Raw genomic sequence first — 16,305 nt, 5'->3', positions numbered from 1 at the left:
AGGCTACAATAATAGATGAATCCTGAAGACACTATGCTAAATTAAATACGCTGGACACAAAAGGACATATACTCTATGATTCCACGCATATGAGGCACCTAGAATAGTCCAATGCAGAGGCAGAAAGTAGGATAGTGGTTGCCAGGGGCTGGGGGGAAGGGGGAACGGGGGGGTTTCAGTTCAGGATGATGGAAAAGTTCTGGAGATGGATGGTGGTGATGGTTGCACAACATTGCGAATGCGCTTAATACCGCCAAACTTAAAAATGCTTAAAGTGATTGGGGTGTCTGGCGGGCTCCATCAGTTGAGCCTCCGACTCTTGGTGTTGGCTCAGGTCATGATCTCATGGTTCATGAGTTCAAGCTCCGCATCTGGCTCTGTGCTGACAGTGTGGAGCCTACTTGGGATCCTCTTTCTCTCCCTGTCTCACTCTCTCTGCCCTCCCCATGCCCTCTCTCTCTCAAAATACACAACTACGTAGACTTAAAAATTGTTTAAGATGACAAGTAGTGAATTATGTACATTTTGTCAAATAAAAAATGTTTAAAACTTGTAAGGATTCTAAGAACAAAACCGTCCTCCCTTGCAAATCCAGACTCTACCCATTTGCTAGTCCTTCTGCCCTGGCTTCAGTTCCCACTGTGTCTTCTGATCTTTGCTCAAGGTCATCTTTCCAGTGATGCCTTCCATGACCACCCCAACTTAAAACAGCACCCCACTATCACAATAGTAGTTTCTATCCTCTTTCCTACACCACGGTTCTCCACGGCACTTACTACCACCATCCAGTGTGCTACAGAACAGACATACTTGTTTCCATCTCCCTCTCCTCCTCCCCCTTCCCTTCCAGAATATAAGTGCCTGAGGGCAGAGTTTTCGATTTTGTTCACTGCTGTATCCTTGGCAACTAGAAACTGTCCTACAGTTTCAACAAACTGTATATTTGTTGAAAGAATAAATTGTTGGATCACCTGGGTGGCTCAGTGGGTTAAGCACCCTACTCTTGATTTTGGCTCAGGTCATGATCTTATGGTTCCTGAGTTTGAGCCCCATGTGGGGTTCTGTGCTGACAGCACAGAGCTGGCTTGGGATACTTCCTCTCTCTGTCCCTCCCCTGCTCTTTCTCAAAATAAATAAACATAAAAAAAGAATAAATTGTTTAATCAAAGTTAAGTGTACAATTAAGGGTATTAAAAGAAAAAAAAGACTGGACCAACATGTTAACAGTGATCACCTTTGAATACTGGAATAATGTTTTTTCTCACGTTTTCCCTATTTTCCTTAGTGACTCTAAGCTACTCACATAAATCAAAATTATGAATTTTACTTTAATAAGCAAAATTATCATCAATTTTCACTGATACAGAAACATTCAAAATAGTTATAATAAAACCACTATTTTCAGGCAAATCCTAACCTCTTTTTCTGCATTTAGGATTATCTTCCTAGGCTTAGTTACAATAATGAGGAGAAGACGTATTTGCTTTTTTCCCAAATGGTTCTCTAATTGGGAAGAACAGATGATTCAACAGTGATCCTCCTGTTCGGAAACATAAACAACTTGTTTCTTTGTGTTTCTGTCATTTGTCTGATTTTCTAGTTTTCTTCTCATCAACCATATACATATCTGGCTAAAGTCTCTCCTGTTGCTGCTGTGAATGGGACCTTTCATTTTCTTTGTGTAGGAGGGCTTATCTTTGAAGATTTAGGGCTTTTCCAAGGCAGTTAACAAGTTTTGGGGAAAAAAAAATCCCAGCACTTATTATATATAACTTATATATCCCATTACATGCTTCTTGGGATTTGGTCAGTAGGGTGTCGGGCCCAAGAGGGCCACTGTTCTTTCCGGCCATGGCACCTCTGAAACATCTTGGTAGAGTAACCCTTCCTGTGCAGGGATGGTCTGTGCTACGGTGTGGCGACCCTCATATCTTGCCATCTCCCACTTCTCTCTTTTTTCAAAGCCATCCAGCAAGTTAAAAGCTCACTTAACTTCTCTCACCTGCTCCTCTCAGTTAATCCTTCTGGTCTCCTCTGTAAGCATCTTCCTCATGAAATCATTTTCGTCAAAAAAAATTCAGTGCTCAACCTCAGGTTTTCAGGTATTGTTTCTTTTCACACAAATTTTCTGGGTCTTGCCAAGCACGTCGCAGCTCTTGTCTCCCTACCGTGCCTCAATGCTTCGTCTCTGCTCTGCCAGCTGGATATTTCTTCAGAAAAGGCACACTCTGTGTCCACGTCCACTCCCATCTCATCCAGCCTCAGTTACCCAAGTGGTCATTTTCTCAGTCCCTAGTCTCAGGGGAACCGGGAGAGCTGATTCACAGAACCTGAGCTACAAGGATCCTTTTGGTCCCTTGAAGGTTGAAATCCACAACTTGAGCATCTATATTTTTGCGGCAAAATATCAATTTTATGTAAATAGAATATGACTTAGTGTATCAGAACTGTGCCTCCTTCTGGCAACACAACCATGGATGTATGGGAGCTTCATATCGGCTCATCAAAATCAACACTGCTTTCGGACATTACTGTGCCATTTGAGTTTAAACTTGCAAATGTTTCTGAAAATGTCTCTGTGTCCAAGGCTTGGGAAACACCATGGTGTGACCCTGTCAATGTCTCTAAGTTGAGTGAGGCTTTCCCAGAGGCTTGAGTCTGTCTGTCTAAATTAATTGTGGTACCTGGGTGTGGGGTTGAATTTGGAGGTAACTAAGGATCACTGGGTCGGCACTAAGTGGTACATTCACCACCTGATACTTTAACCAGAGAAACTTCAAGCTCATAGGAACTTTGGCTTGAAGACATGAACTTCCACTGAAATCCTTCAGGGGCTACACATGTGGGATAGTGTAGCTCAAAACCTCCCTCTGATAAAACCCAAAGACAGAGGAATTCACATGCCAAGTTCCATGTTCTGGTGCTTATTATGGAGAAAGGTCTTTGATGTCTTATTTTAGCTGAAAAAAATTCTTGCAAATTTTCAATTATATCATATTATATTCACGTCAAAATTTAAAATGTTTTTCACCCCTCGTAGTTTATTATTAGCATTTATCTATCATGCCCTCTGCCCCAAATCTTTATTCTATGGTTTCAGGTACTTTCTAGAACACTCTGTATTTCATCCCAATGAAAAGCCATTTGCCATGGCTTAAAGTAATGATGTTGATGACACTTAAGGAGGTTTCTGTGACCGAGTCTTTGCTTAACTTTTCAACTCTAGCTCCAGACATTCTCTACCTTAGCAACCCCAAAGTCCTTCTTTGCTTGGGCTGCCCTTTACTTGGAAAGTCTTTCTCCCCCTCTTCTGCTAGCCGCTGTGTATCCTGATCACAGTAATTAGCATCCATCATAATTACCTGTTGATCTGTTATTTTATCCACAAGGCTCAATCTCCCCAAGAGGACTCTCTTTTTTCACGTAATGATCCACTGACACCCATTATAGATCGTGACACACAGGTACTCTGTAATTCTCAGTTGTATTGAGCTGACTTGGGCTCTTATATAGGATGAATTATTACTTTCTCCATAAAAACAGACAGAGCAGAACACCCAGAAAATAACTAAGGAGAAGGGTGTTTCAAATAAACTCCAGTATGTTTGCAATTATTCCCAGAAGCTCTTGCTTACTCAGAGACAAAGGAAACCCTTGGCTTGGAATATTCCAAATAAACAATCAAAACTCTTAGAAAATAGGCACATGGCTCCAAATCATAGACAAATATGCAAATTAGATACCAGCTCATAGCATTTATGCGCTTTCCCTCCCAGTGGACATTTCAGGATGGTGGTGAGGGGCTCAAGCAGGAGCGATCACTCTGGGGGACTCAGAACCAATATTCCATCTAGCTGTATGATGCAAGCAGCAGACTTTGTATCTCCACCCTCTGGCAAAGGGAGTAACGAGAAAACAAACGATTAAGAAAGATGTTCGGAGGCAGGGCAGGAAGAGTTAGTTGGGACCTGAATTGATAAGTTAACTTTTTTAAAAAAGGAAAGTAAAATTTCACTCTATACACATATATACTGAGAGCTGAACATGCAAAATAATCTTTCTGAAAAGGAATCAAGAGCGCTAGGATATATATGGCTCTGAAACTTTATTTTCTAGGGATCTAGTTCCCAGACAGTGAAAATAATTAAGAACAGAATTTGTTTTGTTTTAATCTTATTGTACTATTTAAAAAACTTAAAAGTACAAGAAAAATGAGAACAGAGTAACCAAATATTCTTTTTACTATGAGAGATAATTTAAAAATGTTATGATGTTCCTGGGGAAGTTGTGTAAGACAGGGTTCGTTATCTCAGTGCTCAATCTGTTTACCTCTTCTATCATTCCTGCAGGTTTTTATAATTTTGTGATGGCTCTTTATCTCAAAAACCATCTCATAAAACATCAATCGTTTGATTACTAGTAATACAATCTGTGAAACATGCTGACCTATATTTCAGATTGTAGAAAATTATTTTCAAAAAATTTTAAATTCACTCTCCAGCTTTATTGAGACATAATTGACATGTGACATTATGTAAGTTTAAGGTGTATGATGTGTTGATTTGATACATTTATAAATTGCAAAATGGGTACCATTAGCATTAGCTAACACCTCCATCCTGTCACACAGTTAGCATCTCTTTTAGGAAATTATTTTTAAGAAACTCAAAAATTCAAAAAGCACTTTGCTATAAGAAAGACACAGAAAGGTTGTTAAATGGCTTAGGTTGAAAAATTACTGACTTTCATGGCAAAATTTTCTAGTTGTTCCCCAGTATATCCCCTCTCCCCTTCTTAGATGCAAACACTTGACTCTTGGCTGGACACTTTGTCCTCTAGCTCAGACTATATTCCTCTGGCTCTCTTGTTGCAGCTAGGTGTGGCCGTGTTACTAGTTCTTGGCCTGTGAGATCTAAGTGGAAATGTGGTGGGTGCTGTCTAGGAAAGAGCATCAAAGATAAAAGGTTAATCTCTCTTCTTCTTCCCTTTCTTGTTGGCTGGAATGTTGGTAAAGTGGCTAGAGCTGAAGCAGCCACTTTGGACTATGAGGAAGTACACTAAGGTTGGCCAGTGCAGCAAATACAAGAAAGCTGGTTCTTGATGATGGTGCAGCTGCCATACCAGCCTTGGACTGCCTGCCACCACTAAACTTCTTTTACATGAGAGAGAAATAAATTGCTATCATTTAATCCACCCTTTTTAGTATCAAAAAAATATGCCATAACCATTGAGGAGGGCACTTGTTGGGATGAGCACCGGGTGTTGTATGTAAGTCAATCTGACAATAAACTATATTTAAAAAAAGCCATAAGATAACTTGGTATGGATGATACACGCTAGGAAGCTGAAGTGACAACATGGAACAAAGTAGCTTTTGACCACACTCACTGATGATCTCTTTATCTTAAGATAAACAATGGTGTTCAGTTATGAGCTTTACTGAAGCAGATCATACAGTGACATTTGTGATTTCCTTTACGAGCATTTCTGATGGAATCCCAGGCCTGTTATCCAGAAACAAGCTGTGCTGGTCTCATGAGTGAGAATGCTGAGCTTGGGGGTGTGGTGATCTGCCCTCTGCCCATCTCACTGACTCCTTCCCACCCTCTCCACTCCAGCATTCCTGCCTCAGAGCATGGGCACCTTCTGTTCCTTCAGTCCTGAAATGCTGTTCTTTACGCACATATCATTTTGAGTTTCAGCTTAATCATTCCTTCTTCAAAAAGACCATTTTGGAGCAGCCATTAGAGTCCTGCCCTTTAGCATATTATCCTGTTTTCTTTCTATCACTTTGTGAAATCACCTTTAGTCACGCATTAACCGACTTAGTGATTGTTTCTCCCTCCCATTCCCTGGTCCCTTCAATCTGCATGCTAATAGGGATCTGGCCTAATTAACTGATTACCTAGCCACAGTGCTTAGCACCCATTAAACACTCAACACACATTTATGGAATGAACGAATACAAGAAATGAATTGATTCCAGAGAACAGTCAGAGCTCTGCCACACTAACAGCAGGCTTTGTTCAGTTTCCTGTGGTTTGCTCACTGCCATGGCACTTTGGGTGTACCATATCATCTCTTACATTTATGATATCAGCACCCCATCATTAGCAATGAGATTCTTTTTATCTTTTTAATGTTGATTTATTTTTGAGAGAGAGAGAGCGTGAGCAGGGGAGGGGCAGAGAGAGGGTGACACAGAATCTGAAGCAGGCTCTGGGCTCTGAGCCGTCAGCACAGAGCCCGACGTGGGGCCTGAACCCACGAACCATGAGATCATGACCTGAGTTGAAGTCGGACACTTAACCGACTGAGTCACCCAGGCGCCCCTCATTAGCAATGAGATTCTTAAGGGAAAGAACCAACTCCATTCATCTCTGCATCCTCCACTGCCTAATATGAAGCCTGGCATACATTAGTCACCCAATATACATTTGCCCTGCATTGTTGGAAAATATGCCGTACCTACAGAAAGCAATGCCAGTTCTTGTAAGGAGCCTAAGGAGAGCTCTAATTTCAACATGTCCTGATTTGCCATTAGAGTTGTCATATCCATAGCTCTCTTTGCTTCTTCATGTTTCTACGTAGGCTTCTCTCTACAAAATGGGCTTGGAAGTGGCTATGCAACCAGCTGCCTTAAGGACTGTGAAAGTCTGGCCTGTCTCATTTACTGTCAGGGGCATGAGGGCTGTTGACCAACGGCATGTTTTCCTGGATGGGCTTCCAACTGTTGGCTCACTGAAGAACATCTGAGAGAATTCGGCGTAGTTGTTCCCTCTAGTCTCCTTGGCTAAGCACAGTAACCTTGGATGAAGCTTCATCGTATCGTAACACTGCCCCACCCCATCGGCAAGGGCTGGTCTTGTGACCAATAAATCATTACATGCTATCTAGGTAATTAAAAGCTGATAGATGAATAAGGACTATTTCAACCAGGAAATTCCTCATATGTAAAGTAATTTATCGTGTCGGTAAAGTGGGCAATGGCACAATTTAGGAAAATCATAACACTAATGTTGTTTATTAATACCGTTCCTACAGGGGTGACACCAAAGAGTTCAACAAAGATTTTTATTGTTTTTCGGAGAGACTTTACCAACCTCAATCAAGAGATCTGAAATTCTGTAAAACACATGCTTGTTCCTTAACTTCAATTTCCTTCGGTAGTTTTATAGATCCCTTAGGCCAGGGAAAGCAGAACCAGACGGCGCTTGGGAGGACTTTACAGTGCGTGTCTGCAAAGTCACGATGAATTTAAAAGTTTTGCCGATACTAAGCTTCTGGTATTAATTGTGATATGAAACGATCCTCGATGTAGCTTCCTTTTCAGTTTTTAATCTGGTGTACTAACCATAGTGACTAAAATATTTTCTTCTGGAAATAAAAAAAAAAAAAACCCCAAACTCAGTAACATCATCTAGACAAGTCGGAAAAGCAGGCTAGCATATGTTTATATAACATAGCACTTCTCCCCAGGGTCTACCTTGCCCCATAAATTGTTGTACTGGTGTGAAAAAATACAAGTCAGGTCTGAAAAAAAAGTCCTTCTCTTAAATCACAACCATATTTGTGAAGAGGAAGACAGCGACATATTTAAAGTCACAGCCAAGCCTGTCGCACTATTTTCTTTTTATTTTTCCTTTCCTCAATAATTTCTCATCGTCGGATGTTCTACCTTTGCATCATCCACTGCTCCCACCCCGATATCAGCATTCGGTCGTAATAGTTAATATTTCAATATCTGTGGTACTGGAATACTTGTTAATCATTATGGTCGAATCTTTATTCTGGACAGAGATGTAGAATTACTGTAATGGAAACAAAGTGCAGAACTATAGGAAGGAATGTTCCCAAATGGGAACACCCTGCCACCAACTGAGAGCCACCCAATCTGGCTGTAGCTGGAGTAACTGAAGACTGCATTAAACTCTGAGATATTTGGGGAACAGATTTTTGGAACTTCACGCATGTAGAATGTGCTGAAGTAAGGGGGAAAGAAGTGATCCGATGGTGTGAAAAGAACCCTCGATCTGTGATAAATGAGTGTAGCTCTTGAGTACAGCTGAAGATAGAAATAATATATACAGACAACACATTCCTTACTTTACTGACCAGATGGAAGTCTTTTGACTGGTGGCACTGATAGGAAAAGGCATCTAACATCTTTAAAGTTGATGAGGCTGGCAGGAAAGGCCTTAGTGGAGATAGGAGAAGAAACGTAAGAAGAAACAGAGAACGGTGTGTAAGGAGGTTAAGGGTACAGACTGTGTCTGAGTTCCAATCTCAGCTCACTCAAAGTTCTGTGACCTTGAGAACATTATGTAACCACCATGTATCTGTGAAATGTATAACACAACTTACCTCACCGGGTTGTGTTAAATGTTCATAGTGTTAAATGAGTGAAGGCATGGAAAGTGCTAGAACGGTGACTGGTCTTCAGTAAATGAGGACCTATTACCATCAGAGTGGCAACCGTACATTCTCTAATGATAATGGGATGATTGGGTTTTCAATTTTTTGTGTATTTTTAAAAAATGAGAATGGTATTATTTATACTGGTATCACTGTTAAGAAGAGCCAAGAGTCTAGGTTATGAAATGAGATGGAATTTCTATAAATGTATTTAGGAAGTTAGGTAGGTGTTGAAAAGGGATAGTTAAAAATTTGGGGACTTTTTAAGAGAGATGGGCCAACTGAGGGAATTTTGTAATTGGCCAACTTAGGGAAACTGATGAGGGCCCCAGGTATCCCAGGAAACAGATAAATCAGAGAAATCAATGGAGTGCAGACAACATAGTTCCAGGAAGGAAAGAAAAAAAAAGACTTTCCCACTTGGGAGTAAGGAAGATCAAGGGCCCCAAAGGGAAGGTATTTCGATCCTTAGGATGTTAGCGGAAACCAGAATTTGAAAAGAAAACCTGGGGTAACTTCTCTAGGTCACTTGCTATTGTTTTGCTTACCACAAAGGTTTATTATCTGGGTTTAAATAAAACAAGGAATGCTTGAAATCAAACACAAGTGCCTGGAGAATATGGTATGTGCACAGTAAATGTTGGTTCCCTTCCCTTCTTAGTGTTGCAAGGATTTTCTTTCAACATGTTGAAAGATACAACTCTGTCTTCAGATGGGGCTGCAATGATGAACTAAGAATGTAGATTGGAAAGGACTATAAAATCCTGATCTATGTGTGAAGATGCATCAAGCTGAATATAGAAGCATGAGACCTGTACCTGTAAGTTGCCTAATTTGTGTACAATTTGCACCCCGAGATCCTGTTAACTAGAGCAAAATAGTCTGTGCCCTTGCAACATTTAAGATGTTCCTCTGGAGAGAACTGAGTGAAGACAAGCACACAGAGAATCTGAATCTTAGGAGTTGGAAGGCAGCCTTGGATGTGCAGATGACAGATTCTGCCTAAGAATCACTGGTGGCCCAGTGGCACAGAAAGGGTTTCCTCAATGAGCCCAGCATCCTATTCTGCCACTAGACGTCACTACATATTGGCTCTTTAGATGTTCTATTTGTGCTGAAATCTGCCTCTGTATCTTCTGTGCATCTCTGCTTTCTCATCTGTAGAGTGGTTACAACCAGTCTGCAGTGAGGATCCGGGGAACAGAGGACAAGCACTCCTAACGAAATTCACAGACAACACTATGGGGTCTGCCTTGGCTTCTTTCACTCTCACTCCTGCCATCTGGTCTGTCGGCAAACCCAACTGGCTCTACCTTTAATGGAGATTTGGAATCCGACCACTTGCACCACTGCTGTCCTCCTGACCCATGCCACTGTGATCTCCTGCCTGGGTTACTGTGATAACCTCTGCAAAGGTTTACAACACAGTAGCCATGGTCCTGCCATGAAAACCTAAGTCAGATCCAGTCACTTTGGCTCTTGATTTGGCCATAAGTAAAAGCCATAAGGCTGTATGGGAAACACGACTGAAATCTTGGCTCTTGGCCCTCCTTACCTGCTATAATTTTCTCTATAATACTTGTACTTGTCTATATGTTTCATTTAATTATTTGTCTGTCTTCTTCCACTAGAAAGGTGAGCTGAGAAGTACATGAGTTTTTGTCTGTTTTATTTCCTAATGAATCCAGTGTCTAGAACAGTGCCTGAATGATTGAAGGATCTCAACAAATAGTTGGTGTATTGACTGAATGAATGCATATAAAGTATTTAGAGAAGTTCCCTGGATACAGTGTTCAATACACTAAGTATTTAATATACACTAGGTATTATTTTTCCTAGATCTTGGTTGCCTTTTTGAATAAGTGCTCTGTCTTGCTGACGCCACACAGTGTATCACCATCCCCTAAAATATTCACCTGGACCAGGATGGGCCAGTAGGGCTACTATTTTCAGTTCTAGGAATTCTGGACTATCCTGTGGGCTCTTATTATGCTTTTAGGCAACCAAACATGCATACATATTTAATTAATTGTTTTGTTCTGGGAGAAACTGCTGCCACATCAATATAGGAAAGAACTGGGGTCCTTGGGTAGAGTCTTGGAATTAGACACTGAGACTCGGTAGGAGTTGCGACAGAAAGTTACTACACACCACACCACGAATCCTGTGGAGGAGCCTTAAATCCTGGGAGCTACCCCGGGCCCCGTGTTTCATTATGTGGATCACATAAAACATGTCAAGTTGAGGAATGCTAATATTTATACTTATCCTGATGTTATTTATAGTAATATATTACTATATGTAACACCCAATAATATATATGTAGTATATAATACCATTTTGCTATGAAAGTTAACAGATGAATAAATCTTATTCAAGATGGCTGGCCAATTATATATATATATATATACACACACATATGTGTGTGTGTGTGTGTGTATAATTGGCCAGCCATCTTGAAAAAGATTTATTCATCTGTTAACTTTCATAGCAAAATGGTATTTTTTTTATATATATATATATATATATACATATATATATGGTATACATATATATATGGTATTATATATATGCTGTGTATAAATATATGTATATATATATGTGGTATAATACATACAGGTATAAATATTGGTACATAAATAAATTTTTCATATATTTTCATGTTTGTATATATGTATGCTATGTATCTGGCTACACTCTTGACTGAAATATAGAATTTTAAGCTTAGAAAAACGTAAACCTAAGGGTAGTTGCTTCTTTCTGAAATTAAACTGGATTATAGTAGAACTAGTGACTCTCTACACATAATAAAAATGTTCAAAAACTGGGGCACTTGGGTGGCTCAGTTGGTGAATTGTCTGACTGCTGATTCCCACTCAAGTCATGATCTCATGGTTCATGAGTTCTAGCCCTGTGTCAGGCTCTATGTTGGCAGCATGGAGCCTGCTTGGGATTCTCTCTCTCTCCCTCTCTCTCTCTGCCCCTCCCTCACTTATGCTTGCTCTCTCAAAATAAATAAATAAACTTAAAAAAAAGTCCAAAAAATTGAGTATTGCTACAAATATTCTTGGGATCTAACTCTAGTGCCCAGGAAACAGTAAATGTAAATTCTCTGTCCCTGAGAATATGAGTGGCATTCTTGTTAAACTCTTTTTTGGCAGTTGCCATGAGGCTCATTTGCACACGTGCATACCCACCCACCCACACACACAGCAAAAGACTTTGTAAGCACTAACTACTATATAAATTTAAAGTATTCTTTTCTTTGAATAAATTCAACAGTCTTACAGTCAAGTCTACAGCTAAATTAATCCGTTTTTCATATTTTCAGTGGAGCCCCAGGTATTTAAACACTGTATTCAAAGAATCGGTAGTAATAACAAGAAAAAGAATCCCTATTAGCACTTCCCCCTGTATGTGAAGTGAAGAGAAACGTGATGGAGCACCGACATTCACTTCACTTTGAATTAAACACAGCATCACCGCAAATCTCAAGAGATGATATTAAGTTCTCTGTGTGGGTAATACCAGGAATTCTACAGGCAAGGGTAGAATTATATTTGGTTGGCAAAAAGCCAATCAAACTTCACACTTCTTTTAGAAGTAGGTGGTCAAAGACTCTGTTCTTGTCATCAAAGCTGTTGGCTACAGTGGCTTAAACTATCTGAATCTCAACATCTTCTGTGACATGCATTTTGAAGATAAAACATTAAGAAGTGAGGTAAAATGAGGTCTAATGAAAATGATATTGAATTGGAATTTTAACCTCAGGGAAAAGCAGGTCCGGTGAGACAGAGAACATCAAATAAAAACAAAGGACTGATTTTCCAAATGGTATCTTCAGACACACATAGTCTCTGATTTTACTTCTTCAGGAAAAAAGGACTCTAAGCAAGGTAAGCAGATGCATTCACAGCTTTCTGTTTTCCTCACAATACATGCTGTAAATTTTCCAGAGTTCATAGTACATGTTTCCAAGGAGGCCTTCACCTCTGGTGGAAGGAAGTACATGCTCCTTGATACGTCTGGTTTTGCTGTAATAGTATATAATACCTCTTTCTAATAAATTGAACCACAAAAATTTTTTTCAAACATGTCTGCATTCTGCTAATTTATAAAAAGCAGGATGCTGTCAGATAAGATTTCATGAAAATGATCTATAAACCAGACTGTCAAAAGTGAAAGGTACTCAGGCAGTACTTAGGGGCAACAAATCCATGGAAACCACTGGAAATCTTTCCTGTGGCTGCAGGACAACAATGTACTGTAACGGAGCTCACATTTCCTTGATTTGCAAGTTACTGTGAGGTCACAGGAAATCCTGAAATGTTTTCCACATTTTCTTTTATACATTTTATGTCAAATTTCCTGCAATTGAAATCATAAACCCTCCTACTGCTGGAATCTCTTCTGAAGGAAAGGAGATCTTGTGACACTCCCCCATGAACACCTAATAACTCAATTCCTACCAGTGTAACCAGAACCTAAAAGACAGAATTGAAAATGGACTGTGATAAGGCTGAAACGTCAGATGCCCTAACTCGTTCAAAATGAAAACTAAACCAATCTCATTAAGACGACTCTAAAAGTGCATTCAATCTAGTGACGGTACACTTTTCCCTAGAATGAGAGATAACAGAAGAAATGACAGACTGTCCCAAAGACATCAGCTAACCATTTCTCCAAATCTCTGATTCAAAATGTATTTGTGGATTTATAGTCTAATTTTAAAATGGCATCTTCTAGATAGAGATTCTTAACATGAATAAAGCTCCTGACCACATTTTAGTGTTCCAGCTAGGCTTTTGAAAGGGTAAGTCAGATTTAAGTAGAATGTCCAAGTTTAAAATGTTCTCTCAAGATTTATCACTTGCAACTGTGGAAATTAAAAATAGCTTTTAAATGGCCAAATACTATTTTAATACAAATCCATGCCAAACAAGGTTCGTTAATGAACACCAATTTTTAAGATTAGTTGGATCGGGAGTTATCAGGACACATTACCTCTCCTGACATATCAGGGGCCATCGGAACAGCAGGCCACAGAGATGAGTAGATTCCAAAAAACACCACCCAGAGTACGATGCTGCCCCAAATCGCAATATGGCTGAACTGTGAAGGAAGAGAATCTGAGTCACGAGACTTTTAGGTAGGCCGGCTCCACAAACACTAATGAAGCTTTCACAAATTCCCTTATTAATTTTATACTACATCCATCAAATAGTATCTATAGGAATTTCTAAATAATGATGTGGGCATGTTTAACTAGATCCTTCATCAGGGCTAATGCTAATGTCTTCCAACCATGGCTAGGATGTTTGTGCTACTGGCATTTAGAAGTGTTCCGTCTCTGTCTCCTTTGGGGGCTTTCTCCTCCAAATCTCCTCTTTTTCATCTGCTGCCATGTTTAACCTTCTTTGTTTTCACTTTGCATGCTGTCTCTGGGAGAAGTTAGACACGTGGGAGGATGCTACCTGTATGTTGATGACGGTCAGCTCCACGTTTCTTGTGCCCATCTTTCTCCTGAACATCAAACTTTCATTTCTTTTTGCTTCTTGGGTCTCTCTACCTGGATACCGCAAAACTAATGTTCTAAACTGGAACATGTTTTTACCCAAACTGGGTATTTACAAATATCTGAGGACAAATTTTTGCTAATATTGCTGGTCTTCATAATCATTTTCCAGCAGGTTTTCCGCCAAATGCATCTTGCGACACATTGTACTAAGAAAAGACTCCTAGTCAAATAAGTTTGGAAGCCTCTCTCCTTCCTGGGATATTCACAATACACAATAATATATTAAAGGCTCTGACGCTCTTGTGGTCAATAAACCTACTTGAGTTTTCTTTATTCACTGTTTCCAAATCAGACAAACTAGAATCCCCAGTTCTCCTCCTTCCACCCAAGACCCCTCACGATGAACAAACTGTGGGACCAGGGAACAGGGATACGTAAAGTTAGTATAAAGAACAACAATGTTCACAGTTAACACCTAAGTAAACGGGAAATGCCTTGGTTGTGGATAGAGACACCCTTACCCATGTCCAATATGAGGTCTCCAATCCAGCTTTCAAACACACGGTTATCACCACAAACTAAGACAGAAGGGAAAATGTTATTTTATTTCATAAATGTGACAGTTCCAATGATTGAAGTGAGGTTTATAAAGACTAAGTATTACACTGTGAATTAGACTATGGGACTGGTAGATGATTCACAGCTTGCCTTGTATGTCCACCAAGCAAAGAAACAGGTGGGCTATCTGCACATGGTGGCCGTGGCCACTCAGAACCGCCCATTAGCAGCATCACACTCCTGCCACCATCCCTGCTCTCCTCACCTGCACAGCCTCACGGTCCATCCACGAGGTTTGTGCCTGCCGTTTCCTGTACAATTCGTGAACGGTGAATGCAAACCTGCGGTAACTTGGATTCAAGTGTGCTTTAATTTGATTTTAGGGGCGCCTGGGTGGCTCGGTTGAGCTTCCGACTTTGGCTCAGGTCATGATCTCACGGTCTGTGAGTTCGAGCCCCACGTCGGGCTCTGTGCTGACTGCTTGCTCAGAGCCTGGAGCCTGTTTCAGATTCTGTGTCTCCCTCTCTCTCTGACCCTCCCCTGTTCATGCTCTCTCTCTGTCTCAAAAATAAATAAACATTAAAAAAATTTTTTTATTTTATATAATCTGTAATGGGGTGCCTAAGGTGGCTCAGTCGGTTAAGCGACCGACTCTTGATCTTGGCTCAGGTCATGATCTCACGGTTCGTGAGTTCGAGCCCCACATTGGGCTCTGCGCTGACAGTGCTGAGCCTGCTTGGGATTCTCTCTCTTCCTCTCTCACTGTCCTTCCCGTGCTCTCTCCCGTGCTCTCTCTCTCTCAAAATAAGTAAAATAAAGTTAAAAACTTTTTAAAAACATTAAAGAAATATCATCTATGAGACTTAAAGCCTCTACTTTTCCGAACTTAAGAGATAAATTCTAAAAGTAATATAACTGGCTGTTTAGAAATTTAAACACTTACTCTGTAACTCTACTTACTTAAAAACCCTACCGATTAGGATATAAAAGCCTGTTATGCCCTCCGTGATGCACACACCCGTTATTGACTCTGCTACTAACTCTGCAGTAAGGGAACCTGCTGTAATGAACTGTCCTGTGTTTTTGATAGGGTGGCTCAAAGGTTAACTGGACATGCCCTGCAGTCACGCTACTTGTGCTCAATGCGCCACCATTTATTAGGCAGTCTGGTCAAGGCACGAGGCAAGTTACTTGACATGTGTGTTTCCGCTCCTTCACCTGTAAACTGGGACTGATGTAGGTCACCTCCCTCACAGGGGTGTGGGTATAAAACACTAAGACCAGTGCTTGGCGCTGAACTGTTATCTGCTATTATCTTTTTATAATGAAAAATGAAGTTCTAAGGGGCGCCCGGGGGGCTCAGTCGGTTGAGCGTCCGACTTCATTCAGCTCAGGTCATGATCTCACGGTTCGTGGGTTCGAGCCCCACGTCGGGTTCTGTGCTGACAGCTCAGAGCGTGGAGCCTGCCTCGGATTCTGTCTCTGTCTCTGTCTCTCTCTCTGCCCCTCCCCTGCTCACACTCTATCTCCCTCTCTCAAAAATGAAAACAGTAAAAAAATTTAAAAAGTATAAAAAAAAAAGTTTCAAAGCCTGTCAGTAGTCAAAGGGATTCTGGGCACTGAAGGCGGTGGCAGTGTGACACCAGCCTCGCACGGGTGGTCAGGGCACGCTTGCTAGCTCTGTGTTTCAGGCACTTTCAGGGTTTGCAAATGACATTAGGGGCTTCCCCGTGGGGTCATAAAGCCAGGTTCAAGTGAAGCGTTTGGGCCTTCTCAGCAAGATATCTAACGGCAATTTAGGATTAATATCTGTA

At 40.7% G+C, this 16,305-nt stretch overlaps 1 protein-coding gene across 7 annotated transcripts in view; it reads right to left on the bottom strand.

Moving 5' to 3' along the window:
* ATP8A1 (ATPase phospholipid transporting 8A1) overlaps window positions 1–16,305 on the bottom strand; it is a 232,601-nt gene that overhangs the window by 21,796 nt on the left and 194,500 nt on the right. For 6 of the 7 annotated variants that reach the window (XM_043572754.1, XM_043572751.1, XM_043572752.1 and 3 more), the window contains 2 exons: window positions 14,455–14,511; window positions 13,420–13,527 (listed from right to left, as the gene is read on the bottom strand). In XM_043572754.1, coding sequence (XP_043428689.1) covers window positions 13,420–13,527; window positions 14,455–14,511 — 165 coding nt within the window. Of the gene's footprint in view, window positions 1–7,000; window positions 7,378–13,419; window positions 13,528–14,454; window positions 14,512–16,305 lie in introns of those variants that run through there. The other variant, XM_043572755.1, reaches the window with a different exon arrangement.

Source organism: Prionailurus bengalensis, chromosome B1, assembly GCF_016509475.1.
Source record: "Prionailurus bengalensis isolate Pbe53 chromosome B1, Fcat_Pben_1.1_paternal_pri, whole genome shotgun sequence".
NCBI classification, from domain to species: domain Eukaryota; kingdom Metazoa; phylum Chordata; class Mammalia; order Carnivora; family Felidae; genus Prionailurus; species Prionailurus bengalensis.
This window is presented reverse-complemented; position numbering and strand designations above follow the sequence as displayed.